Source organism: Podarcis liolepis (genome assembly GCF_965112155.1).
Source record: "Podarcis liolepis genome assembly, chromosome: 14".
NCBI lineage: Eukaryota > Metazoa > Chordata > Lepidosauria > Squamata > Lacertidae > Podarcis > Podarcis liolepis.
Genome location: NC_139569.1, coordinates 25,628,495 through 25,647,693, shown reverse-complemented (window position 1 = coordinate 25,647,693; position 19,199 = coordinate 25,628,495). Strand labels below are relative to the sequence as shown.

Sequence of the window (19,199 nt, the reverse complement as noted above, 5' to 3'; positions counted from 1 at the left end):
CTGAAGAAGATATCAAGGCTCCTGCGGTTGCCTTTAATCTTATTTGCTCTCTGCAGAATCGCTTGGCGCCGCTGCTGGCTGCTCCCCCGGGGCCTTGCAGCCCGGCCCTGGCGCTGTCCTCCCGCAGGTGAACATCCAAAGAGCAGGCAATGCCCGCACCTTCTGCCCCTCCTTGCCCCTTCCCACCCACTCAGCCGTGTGTTTGTGTGTACGTTAATACCCGGGCAAGGGCCGCCGCTGGGCGCTCTTTGTGCGTCTTCAATTCCTTATTTGGCACGTCTCCTATTGCTCTCCGCTGCCACCAAAGCAGCCCTCGGAGCGCTGCGCCGCATGCAAAACGATCCAGAGCGCCACAGAGACAGCAGAAAGCCTCGCTTTTCAAAATCAATACAATTCTGCAATGAAGAAGCCGGAGGAGGGGGAGGCACCTCGGGCCACCAGTAGCTTCGGGGGCTCACGCTCTCCCCTGCCCTGCCCCCAGCAGCCCCTCGCAGTCTGGAGTCCCCGGTTCGATCCTTGCAGCCGCCTGCACACAAAAGACTGACTCTCGGAGGTTCCCGAGCTGGGAAAGGCCCGAGGTGACAGGCTAGGCGGGTCAGCTTCGCGCGTTGTGCTAAAGAAACCCGGCTCTATTGGGGCATTAGCGTGTCACTGAGGCGGAGCGCAAAGATGGGTGTCATCCTAAGGATGCTTCACAAAGCGCTGGATGCGTACTCCTCCGATAGGAGGCTGAGCGCACTGCGCTGGCGGGGCGGTGCGCGAGAAGGACCAGGTCGGCTCAGGCAAGCTGCGCAGTAGTGCGTAATGTTGGTGGCCCTAGAGCAGGAGGAGAAGGAGGAAGGCAGAGAGCGGAGCCGGAGGCTGCATCGGCAGCCACGGAGTCTCCTTGCGCAAAGCAGCCAACTGTTTGTCCGGGTAAGCGTGCCCAAGCCCACTGGGACTACCCCAGGGCGCAGAGAAGGCACTCTGCACGTGGTCAGATGCACCTGGTTCATTTTTAAAGGGAAAACTTTCCCGGGCTGTATGCGGATTGTTTTTGGATGTTTAAATTGTGTTCTCGCTTGCGCTTTGGCCGTCTTGGGATCCCTTGTACAGTACAGTATATCAATTTCAGAAAAGATCATCAATCATAAGGAAAACGAAGAGCGTCCTCCGACTCCCACTTAGAAAGGGGCACCCCCAATTTCTCCCTTATTTGACTCGCGTGACATGTCCCAGTGCAAGGCTGGGGGGAACTGGGAGTCAAGCCGGGGCTGCGATCTCCGCACCGGCTACGGGCGCGTTGGGGGCTCAGCCCGGCAAGGCGGCGGGAGCGTCAGGGCTGCCGCGGGGGCGGCTCCGGCTCGGCTGACGTCAGGCGCCCCTTAAAGCGGGGCCGCAGCAGGAGCGGGGCCGCCAGTGGCGGGCCGCCGAGCTCGCCTGCCTGCCTCTCCGCCCGCCTCTCCGCCCGGCCCGATGCGCTTCCGACGACGGCGCCGGCGAGGGGAGCCGTGGCCCGCCGCGCCCGGCTGCTGGCGATGGAGCCATGGCGCTTAGCCGGCGGCGGCGGCGGCGCTGCCGGGCGCTGGTGCTGGGCGCGCTCCTCTCGCTGGCCGGCACCTACCTCTGCTACAGCCTCCTCCTCTTCTGCTGCGCGCCAGAGCCGGAGCCGCTGGCCAGCGGGGAGGCGGCAGCGGCGGCGGCAGCGAGAGCAGCCTCTCCCCGGACGGCCGCCCGCTGCCTGCCTGCTGCTGCCGCCGCCCGCAAGAAACTTCTGCAGAAGTGGCGCGCCTGCCCGGCTGCAGCCAGCTCCACCGCCACGGCCGGCAACGGCTCCTCCTCGCCGCCTTCGCCGCCGCCTGCCTCCCGGAGCGTGGGCACCAAGCGGCTCCCGCACGCACTCATTGTGGGCGTCAAGAAAGGCGGCACCCGCGCGGTGCTGGAGTTCATCCGCGGCCACCCGGCCGTGCGCGCCCTCGGCACCGAGCCCCACTTCTTCGACAGGCACTACGAGCGTGGCCTGGAGTGGTACAGGTGAGCGGCGGCGCAAGGGGAGGGTGGCAGAGAGGAGTTGCACTCTATACACGCGCGGGAGTCCCGGGCACTGGCTGAGCCTGGCTGGCAACCCCTCTCAAGGCTAAGTCTATATAGCTCGAATCTCCTTGCCCAAGCCATGACATATGCGCAGCAACGACTTCTTAGAGCATGTGCAAAGTGCCTGTCCCAGGGCACTGGGGGACTTTCCTCTTCCATGTGTCTTTTGGGCTCATGGGTGCTGGGCTTCAAATCTTCCCCGGTTCCTTGCAGCTACCACACCCCCACCCCAGTCTATCCTCCTCTGGAGACACCTCTCTGGGTGCGCGGAGAGGTACCGGGAGATTGAGCCCCCGAACCCCGCCATCTTCCAGTGCTACGCAGGCCGAGCTACGCCTTTCCTAAACCTCTCCGCCTTGTCTGCCAGCAAAGCGGACTCGTAGGAGGAAAACCCAAGTCTCCCTCCCCCCAACCAGCCAAGTCCAGGGGATAGAAGGCTTAAGCTTCTGAATTGTGCAGTGGTTAGCTGCGGAGCTGCTCGCCTCTCTAGGGGCGAGCCTGGCTGGCATTCTGGGTTCTCCAAATTAGAAGCCGCCGAGGGAAGTGGGGGAGCATAGGCATGGGGCAGGTGGGGTGAGCTCCCCTGGCCCCCTTCCCTTGCCAGTCCACCTCCTCACTGCAGCAAGTCCTGCCTCATTTTGGCCATTTGACAACAGCCCTCACCCAAAGGAGGGCCTTCCCACGTGAAATATACCCAAGCCTGCTGACAGCAGCCAAATACCCTGATGGAGAGTTGAGCTGGAAGCTTCACAAATAGAGTGACTGGCAGGGGGCTTTGTAAGGGTGGGCAGCCCCGGGGTCATTATACACCATCCCTAGACCTCCTTCCTCTTTTAAAAACATAACTGCTTGTTAAACTTTGCACCCAGGGCACATTGCCCAGACCCCACTCAACCCACCATCTTAATTTGCTCCAAGGCACAAATCTGCCTGCATCCATTTCTGCATGTGGCATTGTGGTCTTATGCCCTTTAAAGTACCCACCTATCAACGCCCAGCTGGCTGGTGATGTACCAGCAGAGGGAGCCTGATTTCCATTTGAGTTAGTCTTGCATTGCATTGCCCCAAAGTTATTTCTGTTCTCTTTGTGTTGGGTTTTGGGCTTAAAAAATAAAATGCTCACAACAGCCCTGCAGGGTAGATTAGGTTGTGAAGTGCTTGCACAGGTCCACATAACAACTTCAGGACCGCATCAGGCATCTGGCACCGGGCCTCCTTTGAATCCAGCAGCACTCCCTGCACAGTGCTGCCACTTTGACTTGGGATCATTGCCACTTCCATCTTCTGTTTTTGTGTGGAAAAAGCTCCTCCTGTGCCACAGATCACGGTGGCATTTAAACCTTCCAGGTGCTCTTGTGCACACCCCACCTCCAACCCCTAGAGCTTCAGCAAGGAACAAATGCTTTCTCAGCTCCTTTGCTACCAAGCAAGTAGGCCGAGGCTGGCATCCTGCATTCCACACCCACCTGCCAAAAGGAGAAGCCTCTCCTCCTCCCCGGCCCCAGAGTTGCCCGGGAAACCTAATTCCCAGCCCAAGTGGGAAATGTGTATCATAAAACTTGCATTCCAAATCAGCTTTACAAATTGTGCTAGAACATGTGCATAATGTGGGTCTTTTTAACTGGGGAGCCTGAAGCCAAGAAGAGCTGTTTGTGGACCTTCTCCCCGAGTCTCTGCCTTCAGCTGGATCTGAAGCACTTCCAGGAACACATAGATCTTGTTATCCTCAGAGGAATGACGCCTCGGAAAAAGCTGGGATGGGGGGGTGCTGGGGGGTGGGGAGGATCCTTTGTGATTTCAGTTGCCTGAATATGGGGCAGGAAGTACTGTCAAGCCAAGATGTGCTGGCCTTTGCAGTGGGACTTAGAGCCCTTTGTACCTGTGTGATCTCAAGGTGTGCTCTTTCCCTGCACATCCCTAGTGCACATCCATTCTTGCCTTCAGGGCACTACTGGTCAGCAGAGGTGTCGTGCCTGCTAGCACAACCCCATCATGCCCGACTAGCTGCCAGCAACACACTGAGTTACACCATTTTTTGAGCTAGCCTTCGCCAACATGGCAGCCTCCAGATGTTTTGGACTTCATCCCCCCATCTTCCATACAGCCAGCATTGCCTGAAGTCAAGGGTGATGGGGGCAGATGGTTTATGCAGTCCCTGGCCTGGCCAAGTGTCCTACCTCAGATTCAGTCCAGCTGTCCCTTGGAGGTGGCAGCTGTTCACATAAGTGTATCAATGTGCAGGACTAAGGGCAGGATTAGGGAGCAGGAGCTGTGCTGGGACGCCTCCCTGGCTTGAGAAGAATGACGTACTACCTTCAGTGTCAGGTCATTGCTTGACTGGATTGGGTGAGTGCGTGAAGATCCTTTGCTAAGCTGCACCAATGCCTGGTAGATCAGGGGAATGCTTCGGATATAGACTATATTTAGTTCAGCAAAGCCTTTTGATATGTTCCCTCTGATGTTCTTGTTAGCAGGCTGGAAAAGTTGGGGTGTGTGATACTACTGTAGCTGGTTGATGGACCAAAGAATGGCTCTCAGTGGCATCTCATCAACCTGGGGAGAAGCAGGGTGTCACAGGATTCTGTCCTAGGCCCCATGTTTGAGATCTTTAGAGATTAAATGGGCAAAAGAGTGGAGGGGATACTTCTCATGTTTGCAGAAGATACCAAACTGGGTGGAGTAGCAAATCGTGCATAAGACAGAAACAGAACCCAATATGCTCTGGATAGGATGGAGAACTGAGGTCAAAACAATCATAACCAATTTCAACAGTGGTACATGTAAAACAGTAAGATTCAGGATGGTTTACCAGCAGTCAATGTGAAAAGGATCTAAGGGGTTTAATAGAATACAAGCTGAGTGTAAGTCAGCAGCGTGACAGTGCAGCAAACAAGGCTCATGCCATTCTAGGCTGTATCAACAGAAGCATAATGCCCAGGTCTCAAAAAAGTAATGGTGCCACTCTGTTCTGCTTGGAGTTAGATCTCACGTGGAACATTATTTCCAGGTCTGGGTATTGCAGTTTAAGAAGGATACAGATAAACGTGTTCAGAAGAGGGTGACAGGAAAGGTTGAAGGAACTGCATATGTTTAGCCTGGAGAACAGACAATTAACAGGCAATATTGTTATTGATGTTTTAATTGTATTCATAAAAGTACTTGCATACTGCCTTCTCACAAGGCATCAAGGCACTAGCCATCTTCAAATGTCTGTAGGGTCTGAACCAGGGGGTACAAATGATAATAAAAAAATATTTAGACCATATTTAGAATGTGAAGGCAGTATAAACAGTCTGACAGGAGAACTAAACTGCAGCTGCCTCAGAAGGGTGTGGGCTGCCCTTCATTAGGTTGTCACCAGCCTCTGCTTAAAAACTTCTATTTGGAAGCTACATTATACTGAGTCAGACCACTGGCCTATGTACCCCAGCAGTGTCTGCACTGACTGGCAGCAACACTGCATGTTTCAAGCAGGGTGTCTTTCCCTGCCCAATTTGGAGATGCCATCAGGGATTGAATCTGGGGCTCACTGAGTTGCAGCCCTTTGCCTGAAAGGGATTCTGTTACAGTGGGCTTCCTGCACTGGCAAGGGGTCAGTCTCAATGACCTTTGGGTTCCCTTCCAGCAGTATGATTTTACATGGACAGCCTTGCGTTAAACACTCACTGCAAATTATTTCAAGTTAGGTTGTCATGAATTCTGCCTTCCTTCACACTGAATGAATGCATTGTGTGGGCAGGTTTATTTGCTGATAATCTACACTTGAATTGTAGGAAGCCATGAATAAATATACAAATCAATAAATATATATTTGAGTAAAGAAGAAGAAGAAGAAGACTTCAACATGTGCATAGCCAGCAAATGGGGGGGTGGGGGTGAGGCTCTGCTTATGTGTCCTCTGGGGGCCTGCTTCGTGCTCCAATCCATCTCTACCAACCCACAAAACAACATAAGGTGCCCAGGCAGAACCGCTAAATGAGACTTTTCAAGGTTCATGATATTCCTTCAATTTCCAACACATGCCAGAACTGTAAAAAGAAAGCAGAGTGTGCTGGACTGATTTGGCTCTTGCAAAATGGAGCGCCCAACCTGCTCTGGGTATGGCAGGTCTTGTCCTCCTGTGTATAATAGGATGGGCTCGAGTTCCTTTGCCAAGTCGCCCAGGAATACAGCCTTGGCATGGATGCTAACACCTTGAGAGAAGGGCAGAGGGAATGCCAATGGCCTGGTCTGGGATGCTGAGCAGCAAGGAGGTGAGCCATCTCCCCACCCCTGGGTGGCTTGACCTTCTGGCAAGCCAGCCAGCCCTCTTCTGTGTGCTGCTCTTTATGGACGGACATTCAAAGCTGTCTCCTGCTGGCTGGTTCATCTCTCTGCATGTTGGTTCCTTGAACTGGTTGTGGTCTCAGACTGAGTGTATGCAAGGGCTTGAGAGGAAGGTTCTCTCCCCCAAGCCTTGCTGTAGCCTGATATCTCTTCTCTGGAGCTGCTTCTGTGCAGCAAACAGCTGCTGCTCCTTGCTAGCCCTCTGGTGACTAGCCTGCCCTCCTCTTCCATCCCGCTCTCTTTCGGATCTGGCTGTCCCCCTACCTGTTTGCCTAACAGTGCTCTAAACAGCAGCTGATATTAACAACATCTGCAGAACTTGAAGTCTTATGCACCACCTGACTTGCTCCTGAGTGATCACGCCAGCCAGTACTCTCTCCCTGGGCACGTAACATTTCTTCTAAATGAGCTTTTAATTAAAGAATAATTATTGGAGCATCTGAGTTTGCCTGAAGGGCAGATGATGTGCTGCATCTCCACTGCCCACAAAGTGCGAAGGTTTTCTGGGTGCTTTTAATGTCTGCTGAATTGCCAGGGCATGTCCCACCTTCTGCCCCACTGCTAGCAGTGTGCAAAGCTTTTGCCTGACATTTGCCTTTTTCTGTGGCTTGGGACGCTGCTTCCCTTTCCTACTCAAAAGAAAAGCTCTTCTGCAAGCCAGTGTGTGGTGTTAGGCGTGCCATTCATTGCTGTGGTCTGTAATTCCTGTAATGCTTTGATTTTGCAAAAAAGAAAAAAAAACAACTTATAATTTTTGTTTCTCAGAGATGTTTTTGTTGTTTTGCACTAACCAGAGCACCATTTCTTGCGACGATCCTGCACATGTATTTCCTGCAGGAAAAAATACACTTATGAGCTTATGGGACTGTTGGAAAAGAAGGAAGGAGTCAATGACTTATGTCTACTCATAGGTTGGGGTTAAGGTATAATGCCCCTTCTCTCCCCCCCCCCACTTTGGCTTTTTATTTCTCCACATTTGCTTGGCTGACTAGCCCTGTGTGCTGTCTCCAGTGAGAGGCAGGCAGCATTCTGCCATTCTGGGACCAAGCCTCATTGGCATAGCCATGCTGGTTGGCTGTGCTGCAATTCTGCGAAAAGAAAAACCAAAATTAAAAAGAAACATTTATGGGCATTCTTAACAAATGTGATGAAACTAGGGCTGTGTTTGTCTGTCAGCTTCAGTTTCTCTCTTCCTTATTTCTTCTAAATCTTAAATTCAGTTCTGCATATTTCCACATCAGTTTGTGAGAGTGTTAGCTATGAGTCTTGCATTGCAAGGGGCTGGACTAGATGGTTGCTTGGGTCCCCTCCAAGTCTACCATTCTATAATTCCACGGATTCTCATGAAAATTCACCAGCCACTTTAGTGCAAAATTCTCCCGATATGCACATTTTTGCAAAGCAGTTTCCCCTTACGAGGCACCGTTGTATGCCATTTTCACTAAATAAGTGCATTTTTGTACATGTTATTCCACTGGGGAACGGCATGCAAAATTCAGAGGGGTTTTACTTTCAAAGGATGGTTTTGTGTTTTGGCTCGCATATTGCTTCAGAAAGTGTGAATTATGTGGGCTGGCCTTTAAATGCAAGTGGGTGGGGTCCTTCTTTGCAGGTCAGCCAGGGCCAAAGCAGTCATCATCTTCCCGGGGACCTCATGGGCATGGCAAGTTGTGCCACCTGCCTTAACTAGCCAGGCACATCCTTGCCAGCTAAATCATGGGGAATTGGCCCTGAGGCCATCAAGGGATCTGTTTATCTCTCCTGTGAGAACTCCTGCTTTCTGAGTTTGGCTCATGGCGACTCTGGCGCTGAAGGATGGGAGAGAGTGGAGTTTTTGCTGTTTGCCGTTTGGGAACCTTGCCAAGCTAAACACTTCATTTTCCTGCTGACAAGTGACTAAGACCCAGGATTATCCTGAAGTCAGCTGGCACGCTCTGCAAGGAGAGACTTGGGTCCCTGCCTGCTCAGTCTTCCGCACACAATGGGGACGACAATGACACAAACAAATATATTTACTCTTCTGTGTTGCAAATGGAACAAGCACCGGCTTGGGAGAATGAATAGGGGGAGGGGGGTGGGCAGGAATTCTGGCAGTGCCTTGGGTGGGGCAGAGAGCATGTGTGCAGAAGCCACTCAGATGCACTTTTCAAATCAGCCTGCCTCTGGGAGAGAGAACATTTCTGAACGTGAGTCAAAGGCCCACCCCCATGGGGGGAGTCTTGCGCAGGCAAAGGGTTCTCCAGTGCCTGATCCATCCTGTCACAGGCCATAGGGAGAATTAACTCTCCTCCAGACAGAAGCTTTGCACTGCTGCAGCCCTGCCTAAGGTGACAGGGCAAATCACACTCAATTTACAAAGGGGAGCAGAGAGGGCATCCAGTCTTCTGTCCTTGCGGAGCCAGGTTTTCTCTCTCAAGTCCCACTTACACAAGGATCATGAACCCAGACGGGCAGGGGGAGTCTGTAGGGGAAAAGGCAGCCTCTCTGGTATATGGGGCAGCTCTGTAGAGAGGGAATTCCACAACTTATGGGCTGCTACAGAGAATGCCCTCTTCCAGGCAGCCACCACCAAGCTTCCAAGGCTGGTGGAACTACCAGAGGGCCCCCTCTGCTGAACTTAACACCTGGGTCTGTACGGAGGAAATTGACTTCACAGGCTTAGGAGCCAACTCCCAGGGGCTGAGGTTCCTCCCTTAAAATATTTAAGAGGATTGCCCCCCACAAAATCAATGGGCACTGCCATTCAAATGGTGTGCATGCCAGATCTTGTGATCAGTTATGTGGGGTGACGGCTCCCCCAATATTTTATTCAAGTTGGCACCCCTGCTCTCAGGTATTTGGGGCCTAAGTTGTTTAGGGCTTTAAAGACTAACATGAGTCTCTTGAGTTGAGCCTGGAAATGATGTGGCATAGAGCTGGTGTTAGTCTTCCCTGCTCCAGGAGGTTTCTAGAGAGGATGTCGCATTCCCTGCCAGCTGTGCCCACAGAGCATGCTGGAGATCAGGAGGCACATCTTACTGCTGCCACCACCTGAGTCAAGTACCTGAGTGGCATGTAGGTTTAATTGGCCCTTTGCTTTGCTCTGAGCCTCATAAATCCAGATTATGAGTCCTATTGTTTAAAGGCTGTCAGCAAGATGCTAATTCAGTGTCAGGGAGCCCCTGCTCCCACTGCTGGGTTTAGATCACAAAAACAGGTTTGGGTCATCCATCAGCGCCAGACAGCTTTATAAGCAGCTCAGCGTTGGTGGGAGATTCATAAAACGGCTGTTTCATTAACGGGCCACCTCTGGGCTTAATAAAGCTCTATTCCATGAGGAATTGGGTCCATGTATTTAAAAAACAAAAATTGCAGGTCCTAATCAATTACAAAAAGTGCAGAATAAACTGCATTAATAAATTAGAGGAGCAGAGCCAAGAGCTCTCAAAATCTGCAGAATGGAATGGTGGCGTTTGTAGCCCCTGAGCAGCAGAGGAGTGCCAAGGTGGCAAGAAGGGAGGGGAGTTGCAGGCGGAAGAGGAGATAATAAGCAATGGTTTCAGCTGGAGAAAGGGAAAGGTGTGTCTTCCCAGCAACCATGCATCTTGCAGGCTGTGAAAGTCTCCCTGGAGTGGAGAGAAGCCCCATAGGCTGAAATGCACTTGATTTTGGCTCCTTTGTTTCTCATTTGTCCAATCTTAATTCAAGTTCTCCACATTTCTGCAGGAGTTCACAAATTTATTTTTCAGAAGTCGTCATGAAAATTCACCGCAGGCACAGCATGCGAGGACTAGTAAGGGGAGGGCGCCTTTGCAGAAGGGCATTGTTTCATTTTTCCATTCTTATAAGACTGACAGTTCAAGAGGAAAATAGGGAAACCATTAGTATCCAAGTATCTGGGGAATTATCATCAGTTAATGTTTATTATGCCTTAAGTCCTCTCGATTTGACAAACATGGCAGTGCTGACTGTCCTCTTCTATATTAGATACTTATCGAGAAAGAATGCTATCTTAGTGCAGCCTGCTCTGCTGCTGTTTGACACATGAAAATCATTGTAGCCGCCAATAACAACATAAATGCATGTCTGGACAGGCCCCCAAATGAAGGCCTGGCTGCACTGCAAAAATAAAGGCTCCACTCCACCAGCCTATGGTGGCTGACCCTTTCCCACTAATCCAGGACTTCCACTATTAGAATACACTTCATCTAGTCCTTAATTAAAAACAACATTCCCATATGCAAGTAAAAGAATGCTTCTTTTCTTTTCTTGAATAAATTTTATTGGTATTTAAAAAGAGAAATACAAAGAATATTTTTTTAAAATTTCTTTAAGTGATAGATATTATAGATATTTTCTGGATATGATGATGAAATAGTCACTGCCTTGGGTAATTTGAATACGGGGCAAGGGAATCCCTTCCATCCCCAGGGAGTCACACTTGTTGTGGCTTTTAAAAAAGATGTCCACAGCAAGTACTATGGAGACAATGATGTTATAGAGCAGGTTTAATATAAGGACCCATGGAGGGCAGGTGGGAAGTCTAGAGATTTGGAGGAATCTGTAAATGTGAATGGTAGTTTTGTTATAATTATATACTTATAAAATAAAATAAAAACCATTTTTTTTTTAATTTAAAAAGTTAAAAGTTAAACAAGGGGGGGGGCTGGGAGATGTCCTCAGCAGGTCCAAATGGGTGTTTCTGGACATTTTGTGGCAAAGAAGAAGGGCTACCAGTCACCTCCTGACCATGCAAAGATGATTGCTGGTTCAAGGGTTGCTGGCAGAGACCAATGGCCCATCTAATCCATCATTCTCTTCTCACATGGCCAACCAGATGCCCCAATGGGAAACCAGCAAGCAGGACCAGAGCACAAGAGCAGTCTCCTCTCCTGTGGTTTGCAGCAACTGGCATTCAGAAGCATTGTGGCCCTTCAACACTGGAGGGAAGCCATAGTCCTCTTGGCTAGCAGCCATCATATTATAGAAAAATAGAAAAGTAGAGTTGGAAGGGTCCCTGTCAGATTTCAGGGAATCCGATCCCTCCCTCGGTGGCAGCCAAAAAGCAGATAAACGAGAGGAGTTCTTAGAACGTAATTTATTCAGTATTCAGAGAGAGAGAGAAAGAAATGAAGTCTCTATTAAATAATGGCATTGCTCTGAGTAAAGCCCAACCCACTCTGTCTCTCTTATCCTACATCATCCCTGTCTGAGCTTTCTGCCTCTGAGGTTTCTGTTCTACTACTCTCAATGCACACCTGGTCCTGGGAGGGGAGAGGTCAGGAATGCTTCCTAGAGATACTGAGTCTGTCAGCTGTCTCTCTCCTGGTGCTTCTTCTTCTTCCTGCTGTTCCTCTTCCAATATTTCCCAGCTTCTCCCCTCTGCAGCCTCTGAACTATGCCCTTCTGCAAATCACTGTTCTAAATCTATACTGTCCTCCTGTTCTCAGGAAGGTTCAGGAGAAGGGGTGCAGCCCCACCATTCCTCCTCACTCCAGCCCCTGACAGTCCCCAAGGGCCATCTACTTCACACACACACCCTGCAGTGATAGCCCTCTGCCTATGGGAGGAAGCCATGTGCGAAGAAGTCCTCTCATTTTATTTGCTTTGCAACTGACCTCTGCCTGCGCTGCCTTCCTCTCTTGCAGGCGCCTGATGCCCCGCACCCTGGAGACCCAGATCACCATGGAGAAGACGCCCAGCTACTTTGTCACACGGGAAGCCCCCCGGCGGATCTTCAACATGTCTCGGGAGACCAAGCTGATTGTGGTGGTGCGCAACCCGGTGACGCGGGCCATCTCCGACTACACCCAGACGCTCTCCAAGAAGCCTGACATCCCCACCTTTGAGGGCCTCTCCTTCCGCAACCGCAGCCTGGGCCTGGTGGACACTTCTTGGAGCGCCATCCGCATCGGCCTCTACGCCCTGCACCTGGAGAGCTGGCTCCAGTACTTCCCGCTCTCCCAGATGCACTTTGTCAGTGGCGAGCGGCTCATCACTGACCCGGCGGGGGAGATGGGCAAGATCCAGGACTTCCTGGGTATCCAGAGGCTCATCAGCGAGAAGCACTTCTACTTCAACAAGACCAAGGGCTTCCCCTGCTTGAAGAAGGCCACCCCCGGAGGCACGTTGCCCCGCTGCCTGGGCAAGTCCAAGGGCAGGACTCATGTCCAGATCGACCCCGAGGTCATTGAGCAGCTGCAGGACTTCTACCACCCCTACAACGTCAAGTTCTACGAGACGGTGGGCCAGGACTTCCGATGGGAATAAGCACTTGGACAGGGAGCAGCTGTGATTTTTGGGGGGGAGAGGGGAGTTTCATACAAACATGGGAAGCTGCCTTAGACTGAGTCAGACCATTGCTCCATCTAGCTCAGTATTGTCTGCACCGACTGGCAGTAGTGGCTCGACAGGGATTCAGGAAGGGGACATTCCTAACCCTTCCTGAGATGCTACAGGAGAGGATTGAACCTGGGACCTTCCGCATGCAACGCAGGTTGCTCTGTCACTGAACTACGGTCCTTCCCCTTAGGAATAAAGACCCCAGTCCCGATTATTCTGAATGAACGTAAGAAGCTGCCTTCTGCGGAGTCAGTGTCCATCTAGCTCAGCATTGTCTACACTGACTGGCAGCAACGGCTCTCCAGGGTTTGCAGGCAGGAGTCCCTCCTAGCCCTTTCTGGAGAGGCGCCATCGGGCATCGAACCAAGAACCTTCTGCTTGCAAGGCAGGTGCTCCAACCCCTGAGCTACGGCCCTTCTCTCTCCACCCCCTCCACTGGGCTGCCTTGGCCTTCCTCTTGGCCCATGGCAAATGGTTGGCAGGAGCAAACATCCTGAAGTGCCAAGGGGTGCCTGTCACCACCACCACCCTGACTTCACTGGTTTGTGGCCACACACTGCCAGTGCCTCCTCCCTGGTTGCATTTTTGCACATGAGCAGCTGGGCTGGGGGAGCTCCAGAAGGTCCCTTTGTTTGGTGCAATGAGGGTGTGTGATGCCCAAGGATGGATTTTATTTTTTAATAATAATAATACATGCATATATATATATTATATATATACATAAATATAGTCTATAAATCAATATCACTGCCTAGGCACTACTTGGCACCTGAGATATCCAGGGTTTCTGGTTTAAGACCCTTCAGAGCAGCCCTCAGGCAAAGGAGCCAGAATGTGAGATCTGGGGGAGCCATGGTGGGGGTGCCTACTCTTCCACCTTCTGAAAAAGTGAAAGGGGTCCCACACCTTCTCAGGGGGTGTCAGCCTCATGCCAAAGGACTGGGCCCCTCTGCTCCTTCTCTTTGGGGGGCTTTTGCGTGAGCCCTGTGTCTCTCCCCACCCCCACGCACAGTCCTGTTACGACATTTCTGTCCTGTGAATAAAGCACAGATTTCTGCTGTTACGGGTACTTCAGGCACAGCCCCTTCTCCCTGTTCAGAATGTGACCCGCCCCACCCTCCTTGTCCCCTCCTCCTGTGAAATAAAATAATGCAAACATCCATCAGAGAGAGATTTTTCCCAGTGACGCTGGGCGGGGGGGAGGGAGGCAGCTGACCGGGGCCTTTTCTTAGGTGAGCCTCCTTAGTGCTCCTCTTCCCTCCAGGGCAAAGGGTGTGGAGGTGCTGCTTCACCAGTCCCAGTTGGGAAAGGCTCTCTGTTTCGCCTTCTACCAAAGTTCTGCATTCAAAAGCACCCCAGAGGCCACAGGGGGTGGACATTGTGGGTGCCCTGACCCCAGGCACAGAGGATGAGCAGGCCCTGGTGATATTTGTGAGCAGGACATCCTGAGTGCCAGTCTCCCTCATGACCACCCTTTCACTATGCCCCTGTGAGGGCTAGTCAGTGAAGATGCCCTTTGACCAGTGTAGATGCTTTGGCTTCAAGATATCAGCTATGCCCACACCTGGCATTTGGAGCCATACAATGCACACACCCCTCCAGAATCCCAGGAAGTGCAGTTTGGCACCACGGAGCTACAAATCTCAGCGCCCTTAAAGGTAAAGCGACCCCTAACCATTTAGTCCAGTCGTGGCCGACTCTGGGGTTGCGGCACTCATCTCGCTTTATTGGCCGAGGGAGCCGGCGTACAGCTTCCGGGTCATGTGGCCAGCATGAATAAGCCACTTCTGGTGAACCAGAGCAGCGCACGAGAACGCCGTTTACCTTCCCACCAGAGCGGTACCTATTTATCTACTTGCACTTTGATGTGCTTTTGAACTGCTAGATTGGCAGGAGCAGGGACCGAGCAACAGGAGCTTACCCCGCCATGGGGATTTGAACCACCGACCTTCTGATCGGCAAGTCCTAGGCTCTGTGGTTTAACCCACAGCGCCACCCGCGTCCCTTAAGCTGCATGAAATGTATGGTGTGGACGCAGCCAGAGAGAGCAACCGGCCTTGGGTCACCCAGTGACCTTTGTGGCTGGTTAGGGGGTTGATCCGGGGTCTCTCCACCTACCCACCCCATTTTTAACCCACTGGCTTGGCCTCTCTACGACCTCTTGCTGGAGGGAAGCAAGACCCGGCTGACTTTTGGTTCACCTGAAGCAACTGTCAAATCAGTCTCCTTTATAATGTGGGAGCAAAGTGTCCCTTTCGTTCCCCTCTTTGATCTTTCTCTGTGTGTGGTTTTTAAAAAAGAATGAGCACTTTCCCCTTGAACGTTGCTCTCACCCTCCTATCAGCCCTGCAGGGAAGCAGAATAACCTGATCATGGCAGAGGAGGTGAGGAAGTACGTAGCAGCATAGGCAGCTGTCTTATACTGAATCGCACCTACTGGTGCGATTTAGCTCAGTACTGTCTACACTGACTGGACAGTACTCCAATGGACAGTACTCCATTTAGCTCAGTACTGTCTACACTGACTGGCAGCGGCTCTCAAGGGTTCCAGGCAGCGGGTCTTTCCAAGCCCAACCTGGAAAAGGCACTAAGGATCCCGGGGTTTTCTCAGATGCAGGCAGAAAGCAGAGCGGCGATGGTGGCAGCAGCAGCAGCAGTTCCCCTTCCTGGAGCAAGAAACAGGTGACAAGGAGAGGTGATGGCTGCATTTGTGCCAAAGTGTTGCTGCCGGCGCTGCTGCTCCCACCTCCTCCTCCTCCTCCTCCTCCTCCTCCTTGTGCCAGGGACAAGGCAGGCCGCGCGGCTTGGTGCACAGCCAGTGGGGATTTATGGGCAAGCTTAATAGGCTGTTTTATGGGAACCCGCAGTCCTAATTGAATGTCAAGTGCTGCTCTGAATTGCCTCGGAAGGAGGAGCTTCACCTCCTCTGCTCCCAAATTAGTTCTCGGCTTTAATAGGGGCTTCTCCGTTTGCAACCATGTGGGGGGCAAACCAATGGCTCAAATGTAATTTGGGGTGGAGGGGAGAGAAGGAAGAGGCTTTGGTTCTGCTCAGGGTTTTGAAATTGTCCCAAATATGGGGGAGACACACTGGAGTTGGGGAGCTGGTGGAAGTCTGGTTCCTGAAATGCCCTGGCTGGAGTTGGCTCTCCTAAAAAGAGTGAGACCCCCCACTCTTGGCCGCAGCTAGGCAGTACAAACTGAGCTGAGGCTCAAGGTGGTAACTCCAGCCCCCACAACCTGGTGTGCTTTTTCTGCATTTGGTGAAATAAAATGTTGGACTTGAAGGTCAAACACACGCATGTCAACTGATCTTGGATTTCAGTCTCAAAGTGCCCCAGTGAAATGCAAGAGCAACTAGATTTGCAATGAAAGAGCCTTGCCCAAGTCAGCTTGGGGGAGAGGGGCTCCCCCTGGAGTTGTGGTGTCTCCGTTGCCCTGTAAGGTGCCAAGCAGGAGGTGAGCAGAAGTGCCAACATGCTTTAATGTCCCACAAGTCTGTCCTGTGTGGGGCGGGTGGCAGCAGGGCACAGGGCAGCTTTGGCTGTCAGAGTCACCCAACCCCTCAAGAGACCCAACTAGGAAATGCAAAGGGGGAAGGTTCTTCACTATGGCACACAGAAAAGGCTATACCCCAAAGTCACATCTCCCCTGGGCCTTGTGAGGCGAAATGGGCAGGAACCAGTGGGAGAGTCCTGGGAGACCAAGGTTCAAATTCCCACTCCAACATGAAGCTTACTGGGTGATCTTGCGCCAGTCTCTCAGCCTAACCTACCTCACAGGGTTGTTGTGAGGATAAAATATAGAGCAGGAGAACAAGGGGTGCCACCTTGAGCTCCTTGGAGGAAAACGGGGGCTGTAAATGATATTATCAACAAGCACAGCTACTACTTGGGTGGTCTGTTGCCCACCCAAGATGTTCTGCTCTCTGATCACCCTCCAATCTCTGGAGGGCTAGGCTTGGCATGGCCCCTGGAAGCTGTCCCACTAAAACCCAGGCATCCATTCCAATGGGTCCACTCTGAGGAGGACTCACATTAACTACAAGCCATAGTGGGCTATTAGCCACACTAGCAATGAAGTCCTCTTGTAAACTGGCCAATGTTCGTGGAATGTGCTATCTCTCTCTTTCTCTTTCTCTTTCTCTCTCTCTCTCTCTCTCTCTCTCTCTCTCTCTCTCTCTCTCTCTCTCAGGTGATTTTATTGAAGCCAGAACATGTTCTGAGACACATCACTAGCAGCTGTTTGGCACCTGGGATCTGCACCCTGGGTGCCAAGCCACCTTCAGGGTTGTTTTGGCTTGAGAATTAGGGCCACACAATCTGGGTGCCCCTCCCCCTTGCCAAAACGACACTTTCGCAGCCTTATCCACCCTCTTAGCCCCGATGCTGCCTCTCACTTCCATATTGCCTTGGCTTTTTAATCATCTTTTGACATTTTAAAGCAGTCTGATCGTGCTCCCATCTGCCTGTTCCTAAATCTTCCCTCATCCTCCTTGAGGGAAGCCCTGGCAGATGTCCATGGCAGGAGGGCAAAGATAATATGCTCAGGAGGCAGGGCTCTGGCACCTGCAGGATTGCTCTAGGGAGGCAACCTGTGCGGGGGGGGGAGGTCAGCTGGGTGCCCACCCACTGCCCCTCAGCCACCCCCAAGATGCCTTGGCAGACTTGCCAGGATTAAAGGCTCCTTTTGCAGAGACTGCTGCCTTGTCAATGGAGCAGAGGGCAGCTTTGATGCATCCCCCAGCGCAGGCACCTCCTATGGCAACCCACCTCGGCCTGCAGCATAATGAGTCCCACCTTTCACTGGGAGCCAATAAAGCCACCTGTTGGCAGCTGATTTGCCTTGCTGAACAGCAGACTCCTTGAATCACCCATCGATTTCTACAGGAAATCTCAGCAGCTCCTGTCAAAGGTGGCAATTTGCCACCAGCATCTAAATCACCAAGGAGCCGTTGCCACTTCCCGTTGCAGAAATGGTTAAATTAGAGCCATCTTGCAAAGGCACGGGGAGGGTTTTTTTTTTTTCTTTACGTGGAGGAGGCAGCTCAAGAAAGATTCTTGAGTCGAAAGTGCTGTTGCTGTGGGAGAGGGGGAGGCAAGAGAGCACAGAAATCCAGAGCCAGGCTCAGGCTGCCCCCTCCCTCCACACTCTGACTGGTGCAGCTCCAAGCAGGCAGTTTAAGACCTTGGACTTCATCTGCTTGCTTTAGTTGGGTGATTTATAACCTGCTCTTCATTAAAATCAATCCCTGAGCAGGGAAATGAATCCCAGGGTGGGAACTTAACAGTCTTATGGACAGAGACCCACCTGTTTTAGATAGTTATGTGGACAATTACACAATTAGTATCTCTCCGGCTGACCCTACCAGCCACAGCCCCTCCACCACCATTCCATGCTATGCTTCAGATTAAGAACTGTCTCTGCACTCCTAATATGAGCAGCGAAGTGGCCAAGTTTGCTGATCGTAGAATTGTAGAACTGCAGAGTTGGAAGGGCTCACGAGAGTCATCTAGTCCAACCCCCAGCAATGCAGGAGTCTTTCACCCAATGTGGGATTCGAACCCACAACCCTGGATTAAGAGTCTCATGGTTTACCAACAGAGCTATCCAGCCTCGGCGTCCTAAAAACAGAAAGAGATGAGCTCCAAAAGGACCACTGCAAACTGAGTGAACGGATGGTAAATGCAATTGGAGTGTAATCAAGTGTAAAGCAATGCACGTCAGGGCAAACAAAGTTTAATTTCACATATACTGTATGCTACAGAGGTCTGAACTGGTGGTGACTGACCAGGACACCTTGGTGTCTAGTGTCTAGTTCAAGAAAGAGGTGCAGTGGCTTTGAAAAAGGCAAATTCCAGGCTAGGGTTCATTAGGAAAGGAAGTGAAAATAAAACTGCCTGGATCATAATGCCAAATCTATTCTGCGGTCACCTCACCTCAAACACAATAGAGTAGAATTGGAAAAGGTTCAAGAAAAGGGCAGCCAAAATGTCCAAGGGAATAGGGCAACTCCCTTATGAAGAACGGTTGCAGTATTTGGGATGTAGAGGCAGGGCAGAGCATAACCCTTGTGGATGGTAGCCACTGATAGCCCTCTCCTCCATGAGTTTCTCCAATGCTTTTCAAAGCCATCCAAGTTGGAGGGCATCACTGCCTCCTGCATCAGTGAGTTCCGCAGTTTAACTATGTGCTGTGTGAAGAAGTAAGACTTTCAAACATTGAGCAGAATGACAAGGGGACAGTGGAACATCAGAAGCTGCCTCATTCTGGGAAGCAGACCATTGGATCACTGACCTCTGGATTACCTCCTACACTGAGTGGCAGCAACAGCTCTACAGGGTTTCAAGCAGGGAACATTCCCAGTCCTACCTGGATAGGCCAGGCAATAGCACAACTCTGGGGTCAGCTGCAACATGGAGGTTCCCAAGGCAACAGAAATGCAAGGAGCAAGTTGCCATCATCCTGTGCCCCCCCCCC

The 19,199-nt window shown here is 51.6% G+C and overlaps 1 protein-coding gene across 1 annotated transcript; it reads left to right on the top strand.

Moving 5' to 3' along the window:
• The first annotated feature begins 1,399 nt into the window (after positions 1 to 1,399).
• LOC310692798 (heparan sulfate glucosamine 3-O-sulfotransferase 2-like) lies at positions 1,400 to 13,882 on the top strand. Its single transcript, XM_083474063.1, has 2 exons — positions 1,400 to 2,013; positions 12,027 to 13,882. Exons 1-2 carry the CDS (start codon positions 1,526 to 1,528, stop codon positions 12,646 to 12,648), a joined length of 1,110 nt encoding a protein of 369 aa, XP_083330189.1. The 5' UTR covers positions 1,400 to 1,525; the 3' UTR covers positions 12,649 to 13,882.
• The last annotated feature ends 5,317 nt before the right edge of the window (positions 13,883 to 19,199 follow it).